The sequence below is a fragment of the Cetorhinus maximus genome, chromosome 7 (assembly GCF_964194155.1).
Source record: "Cetorhinus maximus chromosome 7, sCetMax3.hap1.1, whole genome shotgun sequence".
Lineage (NCBI taxonomy): Eukaryota > Metazoa > Chordata > Chondrichthyes > Lamniformes > Cetorhinidae > Cetorhinus > Cetorhinus maximus.
In genome coordinates this window covers 84,522,252-84,538,322 of record NC_135885.1, presented here as the reverse complement: position 1 = coordinate 84,538,322, position 16,071 = coordinate 84,522,252, and the positions used below count along the sequence as shown (strand labels likewise).

The following is a 16,071-nucleotide window of genomic DNA, read 5'->3' as shown; positions in this document are numbered from 1 at the left end:
GAAAGCTTTCAGAAGAAACTCAATTGGCATAATGCCAAATGGTATCTTTAGTATTGAAGAGAAACTGGTCTACTATTGATCATGAATTCTTTCGAAGGATTTATTAAATAGAATGGGATGCTTTCAGATATGATATTTAGCTTACAGGTTGAATTAGGTTTACATGATCTCTAATTCAAAACTTCAAATTAATTTTGCCATTATTAAATTACCCTAGCAACATAATGTCACTAGATTTACACTTGTTCCATAAACTAATGCAATTGTGTTTTACAGCTAATTCTTGCTGGTGCTTTGAGGATTGCTGACAAAGTTGAATCTGGAAAGACATCAGTTGTGGTGCACTGCAGTGATGGCTGGGACCGAACTGCACAGTTGACATCTCTGGCGATGCTTATGCTGGACAGCTATTACCGTACAATTAGAGGCTTCGAAGTACTTATTGAAAAAGAATGGCTTAGCTTTGGCCATAGATTTCAACTTGTAAGTATGTATACATTAGCTTAAAGCAGCATTAATTCTAGCCCCACTAGAAATGTGTGAAAGAAATACACAATATTATCAACTTATTCTGATATGGAACAAGGGAGCTATCCCCTGTGTCCAGACCAAGATTTAACCCTCAATCAACATCAGTAAAACAGACTGGTTGTTATTACCTTGCTGTTTGTAGGATCTTGATGTATGCAAATTGGCTGCCTCATTTCCGACATTACAGCAATGACCACACTTCAAATGTTCTTCACTGACTATAAAGCAGTTTGGGGCATCCTGAGGTTGTGAAAGGTGCTATATAAAGGCAAGTTTTTTTAAATGAAGATTTGCATGCCATTTAGAGGAATTCTTGTACTTTTTAAATGAGGTTCTCAAGTTGGTTTTATACAGTTAATTGTATATGTTATAAATGTTTTTCTGCCACCTTGCACTTAACATTTTGGGGAATCTGAACTTTTGTTTTGGTCCTGGACTTAAGCCTAGTATACAAGCAGCCTCAGTTAAGATGGCATCTTACGTTTTCTGCTCTTCCTTCCGCCGTGTACAAAGCAGAATGTTCTTATAACAATGTTTAGGCAAGTTAGTTGCAACTGAGACTTTGGGCTATAAGTTGCTGCAAAGACTGACCTCACAATTAACATTAGTTAGGCTTTTTGGTTAGCATTCACATTGCTAACCAAGTTTCTGGTATGTTGCAAAAAGATAATGGAACAGCAGTATTAATGTCGCATGTGGAACCTCAAAGTCTTACCTCAATGATCTATCGCCTTCAACAATGAAAACAAGGTTGAAGAAAGAAAGAGTGAATAATGGAGGGAAGGAAATGGGGTGAATTAGAATAAAATGAGCTACAGAAAGTGGAGGAGGTGGTGTAGTGGTATTGTCACTGGACTAGCAATCCAGAAACCCAGGGTAATACTCTGGGGACCCGGGTTCAAATCCCACCATGGCAGATGGTGGAATTTGTTTTTTAAAAAAAAATATCTCGAATTATAAGTCTAATGATGACCATGAAACCATTGTCAATTGTCGTAAAAACCCATCTGGTTCACTAATGTTCTTTAGGGAAGGAAATCTGCCGTCCTCACCTTGTCTGGTTTACATGTGACTCCAGATCCACAGTAATATGGTTGACTCTTAAGTGCCCTCTGAAATGCCTGAGCAAGCCACTCAGTTGTATCAAACCGCCACAAAGCCAACAAAAAGAAATGTAACCAGACGGTCCACCCGGCATTGACGTAGGCACCGGCAAAGGCAAACCCAGCCCTGTCAACCCTGCAAAATCCTCCTTACTAACATCTGCGGGCTTGTGCCAAAATTTGGAGAGCTGTCTCACAGACTAGTCAAGCAACAGCCTGACATAGTCATGTTCACGGAATCATACCTTACAGATCATGTCCAAGACACCACCACCAACACCACTGGGTATGTCCTGTCCCACTGGCAAGACAGACCCAGCATACGTGGCGGCACAGTGGTATACATTCAGGAGGGAGTTGCCCTGGGAGTCCTCAGCATTGACTCCGGACCCCATGAAGCCTCATGGCTTCAGGTCAAACATGGGCAAGGAAACCTCCTGCTGATTACCACGTATTGCCCCTTGGTCAGCTGGTGAATCAGTACTCCTCCATGTTGAACACCACTTGGAGGAAGCACTGAGGGTGGCAAGGGCACAGAATGTACTCTGGGTGGGGGACTTCAATGTTCATCACCAAGAGTGGCTCGGTAGTAGTACTACAGACCGAGCTGGCTGAGTCCTAAAGGACATAGCTGAGAGACTGGGTCTGCAGCAGGTGGTGAGGTAACCAACGAGAGGGAAATACATACTTGACCTCATCCCCACCAACCTGCCTGTCGCAGATGCATTTGTCCATGACAGTATCAATAGGAGTGACCACTGCACAGTCCTTGTGGAGACAAAGTCCCGTCTTCACATTGAGGATACCCTCCATCATGTTGTTTGGCACTACCACGGTGCTAAATGGGATAGATTTCCAACAGATCTAGCAACTCAAGGCTGGGCATTCATGAAGCACTGTGGCCATCAGCAGCAGCAGAATTGTACTCGACCGCGATCTGCAACCTCGTGGCCTGGCACATCCCCCACTCCATCATTACCACCAAGCCAGGGGATCAACCCTGGTTCTACGAAAAGTGCAGGAGGGCATGCCAGGAGCAGCACCAGGCATTCCTAAAAATGAGGTGACAACCTGGTGAAACTACAACACATAACTTCTTGGATGCAAAATAGCGTAAGTAGCAAATGGTAGACAGAGCTACGCAACTCCAAAAGCAACAGATCAGATCTAAGCTCTGGAGTCCTGCCATATCCAGTCGTGAACGATGGGGACAATTAAACAACTCACTGGAGGATGAGGCTTCACAAATATCCCCATCCTCAATGATGGAGAAGCCCAGCACATCAGTGCAAAAGATAAGGCTGAAGCATTCTCCACAATCCTCAGCCAGAAGATGCCGAGTAGATGATCCATCTTGGCCTTTTCCAGAGGTCCCCAGCATCACAGATGCTAGTCTTCAGCTAATTCGATTCACTCCACATGATACTGCAAACGCTGTTAGCCCTGATACTATTCGGAAATAGTACTGAAGACTTGTGCTCCAGAATTTGCTGCACCACTAGCCAAGATGTTCCAGTACAGCTACAACACTGGCATCTACCCGGCAATGTGGAAAATAGCCCAGGTATGTCCTGTACACACAAAGCAGGACAAATCAAAGCCAGCCAATTACTGCCCCATCAGTCTACTCTCGATAATCGGTAAAGTAATGTAAGGGGTCATCACCTGTGCTATCAAGTGGCACATACTTAGCAATAACCTGACTTGAAAATATATCACCATTCCTTCACTGTTACTGGGTCAAAATCCTAACCGCTCTGCGGGTGTACCTATACCACAGGGACTGCAACACTTCTAGAAGGCAGCTCACCCCATCTTCTCAAGGGCAATTGAGGGATGCAGTAAATGCTGGCCTATACCATCTTAACAGAGGTTGATTGTATACTACGACATAAGTCCAGGACCAAACAAAAGTTCAGATTCCCAACAATGTTATCAAGTGCAAGGTGGGGAAAAACATTTAAAACACATACAATTATCAACTGTACATACTCAACTTGAGAACGTCATCTAAAAATTACAAGAATTCCTCTAAATGTCATGCAAATAGAGAAAGAAAGAGGGTGGATCAAGGGAGAATAGAAGGAAAAGAACAAAAAACTCGAGGGCCATCTAGTTGGCCTTCCACCATCGTAGTTGCATGATAAAACAAGGAGTGCATTATTAACTAATCATAGCAATCAATCTCTATCAATTAGTTTACAACAGATGCAGAAACTCCAGTGGTGGAGTCTTTGGGAACTGTAGGTCAACTGTAGTTCTCTCAAGGGTGCTACACTTAACCAAGTTATGTCTCATATTGCTTATGTGCTGTAACATGCTTTTCTTTTCCTGAAAGAAATTGATCTAATTTGCTTTTCTGAGTGCCAAGAAATCTTTTTATCCTGAAAACACTAACATGTGTGTGAATGGCAAGATTGGCACATAAATATTACCAATTGAGATAAAAATGATTAAAAGAGAACTTCTAGGAACCATTCTTTACCTGTTGGGGTGAGTTTCATTGGTCCATTAATGGCCCACCAAGGTTGTGTCATGTAAGGATCATAAATCACATCATTGACAAGCTCCTTATGACATGAATTACCAGCCCTAAATAATTGCAGCTGGAAGAATATGCATTAATGTTTTGGGCCCAGCAATTTCATGATCGCAATAAACTTCAAAAGGGAGCCCCACAGAGCAAGTAATTTTATCGGTTTTGGTGATGCTGACAGTAGTGCAAATCGTACAGCTCTGTTTGGGGAAAATTGGAATTGGTGGTGGGGGTATTTCTGGATTTTTTTATGGATTATTATGGATTTATTATTAATGGATATTGATGAGTGCAGTTTATATTGTCATAATTTACCCAACTATTCCTGGCCCTCTATTTTCAACAAGGGCACAGAGTGTTATGCATTCAGATGCCTACTTGAAGTGCTGCATAAGATTAGAAATTTTACTGATGCTGGTTCATGTTACATGAGTAGAATTGCTTGCTGCTGACATCAAATGAATGCCGAGGAAAACCATTAAGTTGCAACTAAGTGTTGCAGAGTAGATTTGTAAAATGATTAACTAGAAGGGAGAGTTTTATCTTGAATACATCTTGCATACTATCTTTGGAGCATCTATTAGTGGCTTAATTAACGTTTTTGCCTATGTTCTATTTTCTTTAGTTTCTGTTATCTAACTGGGTAGGACTGCACTTTGCTTCCATTCCTGTTTATCCAATCTTAGAGAATACCTGTAATGGCTCCTCTCCCTACTTCTGGACCATTACCTCTGGTTTCCCCAAGTATCTATTCTTGGACCCCTCATATCTCATTTACATGTTGCCCTTTGTCGATATGATCTGAAAACATAGAGTGAGTTTCCATATATTCGCTGAAGACACCTAGTTCTACTCCACTGCCTCTCTTGGTACCCCCACTGTGTATAAGTTATCACACTGCTTGCCTGACATCCAGAACTGGATAAGTAGAATTCCCTCTAGCTACATATTGGGAAAACCAAAAGCATTGTCTTTGGTACTCACCACAAACTCAGTTTTCTAGCTACTGACTACATCGTACTCCCTGTCAACTGTCTGAGGCTGAACCACACTGTATGTAACCATGGTGTCATGTCTGATCCCGAGATGAGCTTCCAACCACATATCCGTGGCATCACTAAGACTGCCTACTTCTACCTCCATAACATTGCCCAACTCCTCCCCACCTCAGCTCTTTTGCAGTTGTAGCTCTCATCAATGCCTTTGTTAACTATGGACTTGACTATTCCAATGCATTCCTAGCTGGTCTCCCACATTCTACTCTTCATAAACTTTAGGTCATCCAAAATTCTGCGGCCTAGCTTGCACCACACCCCGTTCACCCATTGCCCTTATGCTTGCTAACCTACACAGGTTCCTGGTTAACAAAGTCTTAATCTTGACTATTCCAGGAACTTGGGGAGCTTGTAGTTCCCCACTGCTTTCTCCATGGTAATGCCTTGTCCAGTCAAAGTCGACTTGTCAACCAATCAGCACTCTTTTCTCCTATAGTATGAATTTTGATCTTTTGAAATTTGGCATTCTTGCGTTTGTCCTGATGAGTGCAAGATGAAAAGCTTTGGCAACATGTCTCTCTTTTCAACAATATACAAAACCTTGATTTTAAAATTCTCATTCTTATTTGTAAATCCTTCCACGGCCTTGCCTCTCCCCATCTCGTTAATATCCTCCAGCCTTCCAACCCCTAGAGATGCCTGTGTTCCTCCATTTCTGGCCTCTTCTGGCCCCAATTTAAATAACTCCTTCAAAAGTCCTGAGCTCTGGAATTTTCTCCCTAAACCTCTCTGCCTCTCTTTTCTCCTTTAAGAGACTCCTCAAAACCTGCCTCTTTGACCAAGCATTTGGTCATTTTATTTTATTAATTCATGGGATGTGGGCTTCACTGACTGGACCAGCATTTATTGCCCAACCCTAATTGCCCTTGAGAATATATTGTTGCCTCCTTGAACCCCTGCAATCCATATGGTGTAGGTACACCACAGTGCTGTTAGGAAGGGAGTTCCAGGATTTTGACTCAGTCTTGACCTTGATATTTCATACAATAGCTTGGTGTCAAATTTTGTTTCATAATGCTCCTGTGAAGAGCCTTGGGATGTTTTATTATGTTAAAAATTCTATAAAAATACATGTTTCCCCGTTTGGTTGTTTCTTAAATACCATGTTGCTGCCTCATCCATCTTCCCTGGCAACTGTTCCAACTGTTAAATATTTTCTCCATTAAGAAATATTTCTTGGCATCTGTCTTATACTTGTTCTCACAACTTGGATCTGTGTCCTCTTGTTATCCTGTTGGAAATAGTGCCCTAGATTAAACTTACCATAGATGTCAGCATATAAGTCGACCTTTGAAGTCTCAAAATCCTTTCAAAAACTTGTCGACTTGTATACTGAGTGTAAAATGAATGGTTGGTGTAAATTTGGGTGGTCGCAATTTTAAAATGGCATTGGCATCTGATGCAAAGATTGGGTGTGCCTTAAACTCTTGCACATCTTCCCAACCCAGGCTGTATTGTCTGTTTGATCCCTTGCACCTCATTATAAAATGCCAGTCAATAAAACACAGATTTGTGGGTTGAAAAATTGAGGTTGACTACTAATGTGAGTGTTGCATGTTATGGCTGAAAATGGGGGTGTCGACCTATGCACCGAATATATTGTGAATATCTAGTTCATAATTCACATGTTTTAGAATATAACTATTAGTTTTGAGTTAAAAATTTAATTGTAGAAAATAGGGCTATCGAGTTGAGAAACTGGTAAAAGCAACCCTGAAGTAAATGCAATTCAAACAAGTTTGGAGTTTATTACACTTCAAGGTTGAGGCCATATTGACTAGCGAGGTTAACAGCTAGAAAGTTAAGATCATAAACAGCAAGTGGCCTTACTTAGCTAAAGAAATGGAAACATGACATTTGTAGTTAATCTTGGAAAGGATAAATTATTTATGTGGTTTCCCAGAATTAAGGAAAACTTTGGATTTAAAAGGTACTTAATTTGCATTTTTACCTGGGAACAGGCCATGTGTATCACAATGCCATGGAGATTGGTGGAGCTTAGTGAGATTCTTGTTTTGAGTTTATCTCTGAATTCAGTTAGGGCATAGCAAACAGTCAAGACTGGTTGATGTTTGGAAAAGCAGCTGAGAGACTGTGTCAGCTTTGGTCTTGTGTAGCTTGTAGCTGCTTGGAAGTCAAGAGATAAGCCAAACCTACACCTGAAGTAGGGGAAATGCTGGATCTATCATCCATGGTACAGTCTACCAATGGGAGTTGGTATTCAGTATGAAACGAAGTTGGAAAGGGGAAAAATGACAAAGATTTGTTTAGTTGGAAGCTAAAGGAAGACATCTGCAGTAATGTTCAATAAAAGACAGTTAAACCTGTTGCAAACTGAAGTAATCAGTTTGGTTGTAGTTTAAAACCACATCAGCAGGCTATTGGAAACCAAGGATGTTTTCTGATGTCTTAAACCCCTGCGCAGGAGTTGCAGGAAGGCCAGTCCTGGAGCTGAGGAATCCAGAATTGTGAGGTCGGTAAGGAAATTGGAGGGTCGCTTAGCCAAAAGTTAATGGAAGGGCCCCCATGAAATCTTGTACCTTTGGTGAAGAGCTGGAACACTGAAGAGAAGTCAGAGTGAATTCTGGAGAGCAGTGATATAATTTTTGAGTTGGTCCCAGGGAAAGTGAATGAATTTTAAAGGTTTTGTAAGATAAAGAAACTCTTGGGGGAAACAAAGTAGAACTGAGTTTATAGCATCAGTCTCTATAAGCTATATTGTTGTTAATAGTGCTTACTTTGTTTAATTTCTCTTTATGTATACAATAAAGTTTGTTTTTGTTTAAAAAAAAAATTGAAATCTTGTGGCATAGTACTGTTGGTTAATTGCTGATTTGATTTCTTCTTTAAACATTAACGATCCCTAATAAGATCGTAACAATATGCAAAAACATGTTTTCTTGGGGCTGGAAAAACGGGGTCGTCTAATACGCGAGGTAGACTTACACGCCATGTTTTACAGCATGTATTCCATTATGTTTCTACATTAATGAAACACAGATGCTTAGTGCAGACATCTTTTTACAGAGAGTCGGACATGGAGATAAGAACCATACAGATGCTGACAGGTCACCGGTCTTCTTGCAGTTCATTGACTCTGTGTGGCAGATGACAAGACAGGTGCTATTTTTATTTCATAATTCAATAATTGAACCATTTGAAGAATTTGGCAATCATGTTACCTATAGATTTCTTTTGTTTCTTCAATTATGTGTTTTTTAAAATTTATCCTTTCATGGGATGTGGGTGTTGCTGGCAAGACCAGCAGTTGTTGCCCATCCCCAATTGCCCTTGAACTGAGTGGCTTGCTAGACCATTTCAAAGAGCAGTTAAGAGTCAACCACATTGCTGAGAGTCGGCAGATTTCCTCCTTTAAAGGATATTAGCGAACCAGATGGCAGTTGACAACAGTTTTATGGTCACTATCACTGAGACTGGCTTTTAATTCCAGATTTTATTAATTGAATTTAAATTCAAGCAGCTGCCATGGTGGGATTTGAACCCATGTCCCCAGAGCATTAACCTGGACGTCTGGATTACCAGTCCAATGACTGTCACTATCTCCCTTGTGTATAGATTTATCATCAGTATTTAGTCAAACAGTATGCAAGATTAAATAAACAATGGAAACCATACCCCTGAAGACTTTACTGTTGCCTCATTAAGTTCTGAATTTTGCTTCCATTTTTAGCAAGTCATGTCTGCAGAATTTTAAACATATTTGAAGTAAATTGAATGGTTGGTGCCTGTCTTAAACTTTCCTCCTCCCTGTTTTGTTTATAAGAACACTTCATTCTACTACTGTTTCCTATTTCTCAGACTCTAATGTTGGACTGATGATATTCTCTCTTCTCTCTGCCCTCTGCTTAAGTCCATTCCCTAAATTTTTTTATTGCTTAGGGAACAAAGGGTTTCTTTAACAAAAACAAAAATACCTGGAAAAACTCAGCAGGTCTGACAGCATCTGCGGAGAGGAACACAGTTAATGTCTCGAGTCCGTATGACTCTTCAACAGAACTAAGGAAAAATAGAAAAGAGGTGAAATATAAGCTGGTTTAAGAGGGGGTGGGACAGATAGAGCTGGATAGAGGGCCAGTGATAGGTGGAGATAACCAAAAGATGTCATAGACAAGAGGACAAAGAGGTGTTGAAGCTGGTGATATTATCTAAGGAATGTGATAATGTACGTTTATTATCACATTCCTTAGATAATATCATCCGTGGCTTAGGATAGGGTCATCTGATTTGGTCCATGGTCAGGGACAGGAGGGTGTGACTACGAGTGCAGCAGGTATGGGTACGAGAAGGTAAAAGTGCTGCCCGCTGAAATGGTGTGGCAAGCTACTCAGTTCAAGGGCAGTTAGGGATGGGTTACAAAATCAGTGATGCCCACCTCTCATAAAAGAATAAAGAAAAAGAAAGTTGAGGAGCCTCAGCACTTGCAATTGTCCAACAGGTTCAAGGTCCTTTCATTCGGCCTGTATGGATGAAAGCAGGGGCTGCAAGGTGGATGAGCGAACTGACCATTGGCACTGTGTCCTGGAAGCCATTTAAGCAGGGGGAGTTAATAGGAATGTAGTGGTAGTAGGGGACATTATAGTCAGCCAAATAGACACAGTTCTCTGCAGCCGAGAGCATGAGTTCAGAAAGCTGTATTGCGCGCCCAGTGACAGGTTCAGTACATCTGCCCTGGGCTGGAGAGGAACTTGTAGTAGGAGGGGGAAGATTCAGTTGTCATGGCCCACATAAGTACCATTGACATAGGTAGGACTAGGAGAGAGATTCAGTTTAGGGAGTATGAGCAGCTAGGAGCCAAATTAAAAGGCAGAACCTCAAAGGTAAAAATCTCTGGATTATTACCTGAGCCACGAGCAAATTGGAGTAGGGTAAATAAGATTAGAGAGTTAAATGCGTGGCTGGATGTGGGAGAAATGGGTTTCGATTCCTGGGGCACTGGGACTGGTACTGGGGAAAGTGGGAGCATACCGTTGGGGTGGTCTTCACCTGAACTGTGCTGGGACTCTGGCAAGTTGTATAACTAGGGCGTTAGTGAGGGCTTTAATTTAAACAGTGAGTGCGAGGGAGCAGACGAAGGAAGATGTGGTAAATTAAAGAGAGAAGTCAAGGCAAGAGAGCAAGGTAGCAATAAGAGAATTGATAACCTGACTGGCAAGAAGGGGACAGAGCATTCAAACTTGAGTGCGCCAGCAGATAAGGCTAGAGGTTGTGAAAATAATAAAAAGACAGAATTAAAGGCACTCTATCTGACTTCACACAGCATTCGCAGCAAGGTAGATGAATTGAAGGCACAAATGGAAGTAAACCGGTATGATCTAATTGCTATTACAGAGACATGGTTGCAAGGTGACCAAGGCTGGGAACTGAATGTTCAAGGGTATTCAACATTTAGGAAGGATAGGCAAAAAGGAGGAGAAGGTTGGTTAGCATTGTTAATAAAAGACGAGATCAGTGCATTAGTGAGAGAGGATCTTGGATTGGAAGATCATTTAAATTGATAGAGTCAGTTTGGGTGGAGATAGGAAACAGCAAGGGGCAACAAACATTGGTAGAGTTATTTATAGACTACCAAACAGTAGTAGTAATGTGGGGCATGGTATAAATCATGAAATTAGAGGTGCATGTAAGATGGGTAATACAGTAATCATGGGGAACTTCAATCTACTTATAGCCTGGGTAAACATAATTAGCACTAATGCTGTGGAGGACAATTCCTGGACTATATACTAGATGGTTTTCTAGAACAGTATGTTGAGGAACCAACTAGAGAACAGGCTATTTTAGATCTAGTATTGTGCAATGAGAAAAGGCTAAGTAATCTTGTTGTAAAGGAGCCTCTAGGGAAGTATGACCATAATATAATAGAATTTTACATTAAGTTTGAAAGTGATATAGTTCAATCTGAAACTAGGGTCTTAAATCTAAACAAAGGAAACTATGAAAGGTATGAGGGGCAAATTGGCTGTGGTAGATTGGGAAACTGCATTAAAAGATATGATGGTAGACAGGCAATTTAAAGCATTAATACATGGTTGACAACAAATTTACATTCCTTTGAGGCACAAAACCCACATCCTGGAATGGTTCTTGCAGATTGGAAAGTAGAAAATGTAATCCCACCATTTAAGAAAGGAGGAAGAGAGAAAATGGGGAACTACAGATCTTTTAGCCTGACATCATAAGGAGGGAAATACTAGAATCTATTATAAAAGTATGCGATAACAGGATACTTAGAAAATAATAGGATCGGGCAGAGTCAACGTGGATTTATGAAAGGGAAATCATGTTTGACGAACCTGTTAGAGTTTTTTGAGGATGTAGCTAGCAGAATAGATAAGAGGCAACCAGTGGATGTGGTGTATTTGGATTTTCAGAAGGCTTTTGATAAGGTCCCACACAAGAGGTTAGTGAGCAAAATTGGAGCACATGGGATTGGGGTAAGATATTGACATGAATTGAGAATTGGTAAATGGACAGAAAATCGAGTAGGAATAAATGGGTCATTCTCAGGTTGGCAGGCTGCGTCTATTGGGTACCACAAGGATCAGTGTATGGGTCCCAGCTATTCACAATCTATATCAATGATTTGGATGTGGAGACCAAATGTAACATTTCCAAGTTTGCTGATGACACAAAACTAGGTGGGAATGTGAGTTGTCAAGAGGATGCAAAGAGACTTCAATGGGATTTAGACAGATTAAGTGAGTGGGCAAGAACATGGCAGATTGAATATTATGTGGAAAAATGTGATGTTATCCACTTTGTAGGAAAAACAGAAATGCTGAGTATTTCTTAAATGGTGAGAGATTGGGAAGTGTTCATGTCCAAAGGAACCTGGGTGTCCTTGTTCATAACTCACTGAAAGCGAACATATGCAGGTGCAGCAAACAATTAGGAAGGCAAATGCTATGTTGGCCTTTATTGCAAGAGGATTTAAGTACAGGAATAAAGAAGTCTTGCAATTGTATAGAGCCTTGGTGAGACTGCATCTGGGGTATTGTGTACAATTTTGGTCTCCTTAGCTAAGGAAGGATGTACTTGCCATAGAGGGAGTGCAATGGAGGTTTAGCAGACTGATCTCTGGGATTGTCCTATGAGGAGAGATTGAGGAGACGGGGCCTATATTCTCTAGAGTTTAGAAGAATCTCATTGAAGCATACAAAATCTCACAGGGCACGACAGAGTAGATGCAAGAAGGATGATTGTCTTGGCTGGGGCATTTAGAACCAGGGACAAGGTCTCAGAACAAGAAACAAAAACAGAAAATGCTGGAAAAACTCAGCAGGTCCAGCAGCATCTGTGGAGAGCGAAACAGAGCTAATGTTTCGTGTCCATATGATCCTTCTTCAGAGCTAAAGAGAATAAATTTATTGAAATGTATACTGTTTAAGGGGAGCATGTGAAGCTGGATAGAAGGTCAGTGATAGGTGGGTGCTAAGGAGAGATTGACAAAGATGTCATGGACAAAAGGACAAAGGGAGTGTTAATGGTAGTGGTAAGGACTAAAAAAAGGTACTGATAGTGGCATAATGGGAAAATTGCAGAACAAGAGTAAGCACTGTGTGAAGGAACAGCATGGAACAAATAACAAGTGGCCGTTTGGTGGGGCAGTGGTGGGGGGAAAAGGATGATAAATGGGATGGAAGGGAGATAAAAAAAAAGGGGATAAAACAATGAATAAATAAATAAAAAGAAGTGGATAAAAAAATAAAAATGAATGTTGAGAAAAGAGATTAAGAAAAGGGGAGAGGATAGAGGAAAGAGTTCATGGTCTGAAGTTGTTGAACTCGATGTTAAGTCCAGAAGGCTGTAAGGTGCCTAATCAGAAGATGAGGTGCTGTTCCTCCAGTTTGTGTTGAGTTTCACTGGAACATTGCAGCAGGCCAAGGATGGATATGTGAGCATGAGAGCAGGGTGGTGTGTTGAAATGGCAAGCGACAAGAAGGTCTGGTTGCGGACAGACTGAAGGTGTTCCCCAAAGCGGTCACCCAGTCTGTGTTTGGTCTCCCCAATGTAGAGTAGACCGCATTGGGAGCAGCGACTGCAGTAGACCAAATTGAAGGAGGTGCAAATGAAGTGCTGCTTCACCTGAAAGGAGTGTTTGGGCCCTCACCGAGAGGAGGGAGGAAATAAAGGGGCAGGTGTTGCATCTTCTACAACTGTGTGGGAAGGGGATGAGGTGTTGGGGTGGTGGTGGAGGAGTGGAGGAGGGTGTCCCGGATGGAATGGTCCCTACAGAATGCTGATGTGTGGGTTTGGGGGGCGTTGGGAGGTGAAGGGAAGATGTGTTTGGTGGTGGCATCATGCTGGAAATGGCAGAGGCTGATCCTTTGAATGCAGAGGCTGGTGGGGTGAAAGGTGAGGACAAGGGGTACCCTTTGCTCTGGGTGGGAGGGGAAGGTGTGAGGGCAGAGGTGCAGGAGATGGGTCGGACACGGTGGAGGGCCCTGTCAGCCACAGTGGGGGGGAAACCTCCGTTAAGGGAGAAGGACGATGTGTCAGAAGTGCCGTTTTGGAAAGATACTACGGAGGTGAATTAACTGAGAGAATGGAATGGAGTTCTTACAGGAAGCAGGGTGTGAGGAGCTGTAGTCGAAGTTGCCTGGGAGTTGGTGGACTTGTAATGAATATTGGTGGACAGTCTATCACTAGAAATGGAGACAGAGGCTCTGAAAAAGGGCCATATGGACTTGAAACGTTAACTCTGTTTCTCTCGGCACAGATGCTGCTAAACCTGCTGATTTTTTCCAGCATTTTCTGTTTTCGTTTCAGATTTCCAGCATCCGCAGTATTTTGCTTTTGTCTCAGAATAAGAATTAGGCCATTTAAGACTGAGATGAGGAAGAATTTCTTCACTGTGAGGGTGGTGAATCTTTAGAATTCTCTACCCCAGAGGGCTGTGGAGGCTCAGTCATTGAGTATGTTCAAGATAAAGATTGATAACTTTCTAGATATTAAAAATATAAAGGAGTATGCAGATAGTGCAGCAAATTGGCTATGAGGTAGAGCATCAGTCATGATCCAGTTCAATGGCTGAACAGGCTGGAGGGGCCAAATGGCTTGCTTCCACTCCTATTTCCTATATTCCTGTGTAAAAATTGATGGAACCCATATGACAAGAGCAGCTTGAAATTATGGCTTTTTAACCTAGTAAAAGTAGACATCGGCCTGAATTTTCTGGATGGCGGGGGCAAGACCCCGCCATCCGAAGAATTGATGGGGAACACATCCTCACTGACTCCAGCAGCCTGGATGCAATATTATGCTCTAACGAGTATTGCTTGGCATAAGGGAGGACTTCTTATGCTCATTTAGGAGGAAGTCCCACCTTGGAGAGCTGCAGGCCAATCAGATTGGTTGGCAGCTCTCCAGTCCCTCCAGGCACAGTGCTACAGTGTCTGGAAGAAGCACTGCAGGGAGCTGCCTGGCACTAAGTCTCAGGACCTGGAGGACAAAGTAAGTGGCAGGGGTCCCAGGGCAGGGACATTAGGGAACAGCTGGGGGATCGCAAAGGGGGCAATTGGGATCTCTGGGATAGGCCTCCTGATAGAGGCAATCCCCCCGCACCCTCCCTTGCTGCCCGAGATCCAACTATCTTTATTTCTGGCCTCCCCGCCCCGAGCTGTCATCCTGCCTGCCCCAATGTAAAATTGTTCCAAGGTCAGGACGGTTGGAAACCTGGAGGGAATCCCGTCCATGCAATTTCACACTTGCCTCCACCCCTGCATCAGAACCTGCTGGGGGGAGTGTAAAATTCTTATAAGATATAATGCTATGGTAAAAGATGGAGGAAAATCATTTGTACGCAAAATATTCTCCCTTTTCTTTAAAGCCGGGTATCTATTCGTGCTGTAATCTATGAACTGTCCCAACTAGTTTGAAAAAACAAACAGCTAAATGGAACAAAATATTAAAAACCTGAAACTTGAAAGGGAACTTTAGAGATGATTGAGATTTCTTAACCTGAAATGGATTTTGTGTTTGTTCTGAAGCAAACAGAAGAAGGATAATGCAATAATAGTGTGATACAGACTTGTTTTGCTGTCCATTAGATTAGCAAATTTAAATGAATTTCTGATCATTTTTTTATTTCCTCAGTTCCCAACAGCCTTTGAGTTTAATGAATTCTTCCTTGTAACCATTCTTGACCATCTGTATAGCTGTTTGTTTGGAACATTCCTTTTTAACAGTGAACAGCAAAGAGTAAAAGAGGTGAGTCTGATTAGTAAAATCAAATTCTGTGTGTTGTTTAGTTATGTAATACTTGTTGATCTTTGTAATAGTGTGATAAAATGAAATCGTAGACTATATAATAATATAAACCAAAATTCCGTATACTGTATTCAGTTGTATTGGGTTTTTGATATTTCTTGAATAACTACTATGCAAGTTCATCATGTATAAATTTATAACTAATTTGGTCTTTTTTCTTAGAGTTATTACAGCACAGAAGGAGGCTATTCAACCCATCGAGTTCACGTTGGCTGTTTGTAGAGTGATCCAGTCAGTCCCATTAACCCACTCTATCCCCATAACCCCACAAATTTATCTCCTTCAAATACCCATCCAATTTCCCTTTGATTCATTATGGATTCTACAACTGACACAGATAGGATCCTTATGTAAATATTTTAATAAGGTTACTACCTACTTCAGGTGGGTGGGCTAGCCTTGTGTGGCCAACAGGTAGACAAGTTTTGTTTAATTTTCTTCTACCTTGTTTTCCAGCATAAGTAAAACAGAAAATAGTTGAAAATTGCCCTACTCATTTAGACAAGAAGCAATAACCCTCCGTTTCCACTTCCTTGGATTTCCAAACTGTGTCACC

General features: G+C 41.6%; 1 protein-coding gene across 2 annotated transcripts in view; it reads left to right on the top strand.

The window, feature by feature from the left end:
* mtmr2 (myotubularin related protein 2) overlaps positions 1-16,071 on the top strand; it is a 91,690-nt gene that overhangs the window by 65,320 nt on the left and 10,299 nt on the right. The window contains exons 10-12 of one of the 2 annotated variants that reach the window (XM_078545801.1): positions 277-483; positions 8,253-8,345; positions 15,342-15,455. In XM_078545801.1, coding sequence (XP_078401927.1) covers positions 277-483; positions 8,253-8,345; positions 15,342-15,455 — 414 coding nt within the window. The remainder of the gene's footprint in view (positions 1-276; positions 484-8,252; positions 8,346-15,341; positions 15,456-16,071) is intronic. The other variant, XM_078545802.1, reaches the window with a different exon arrangement.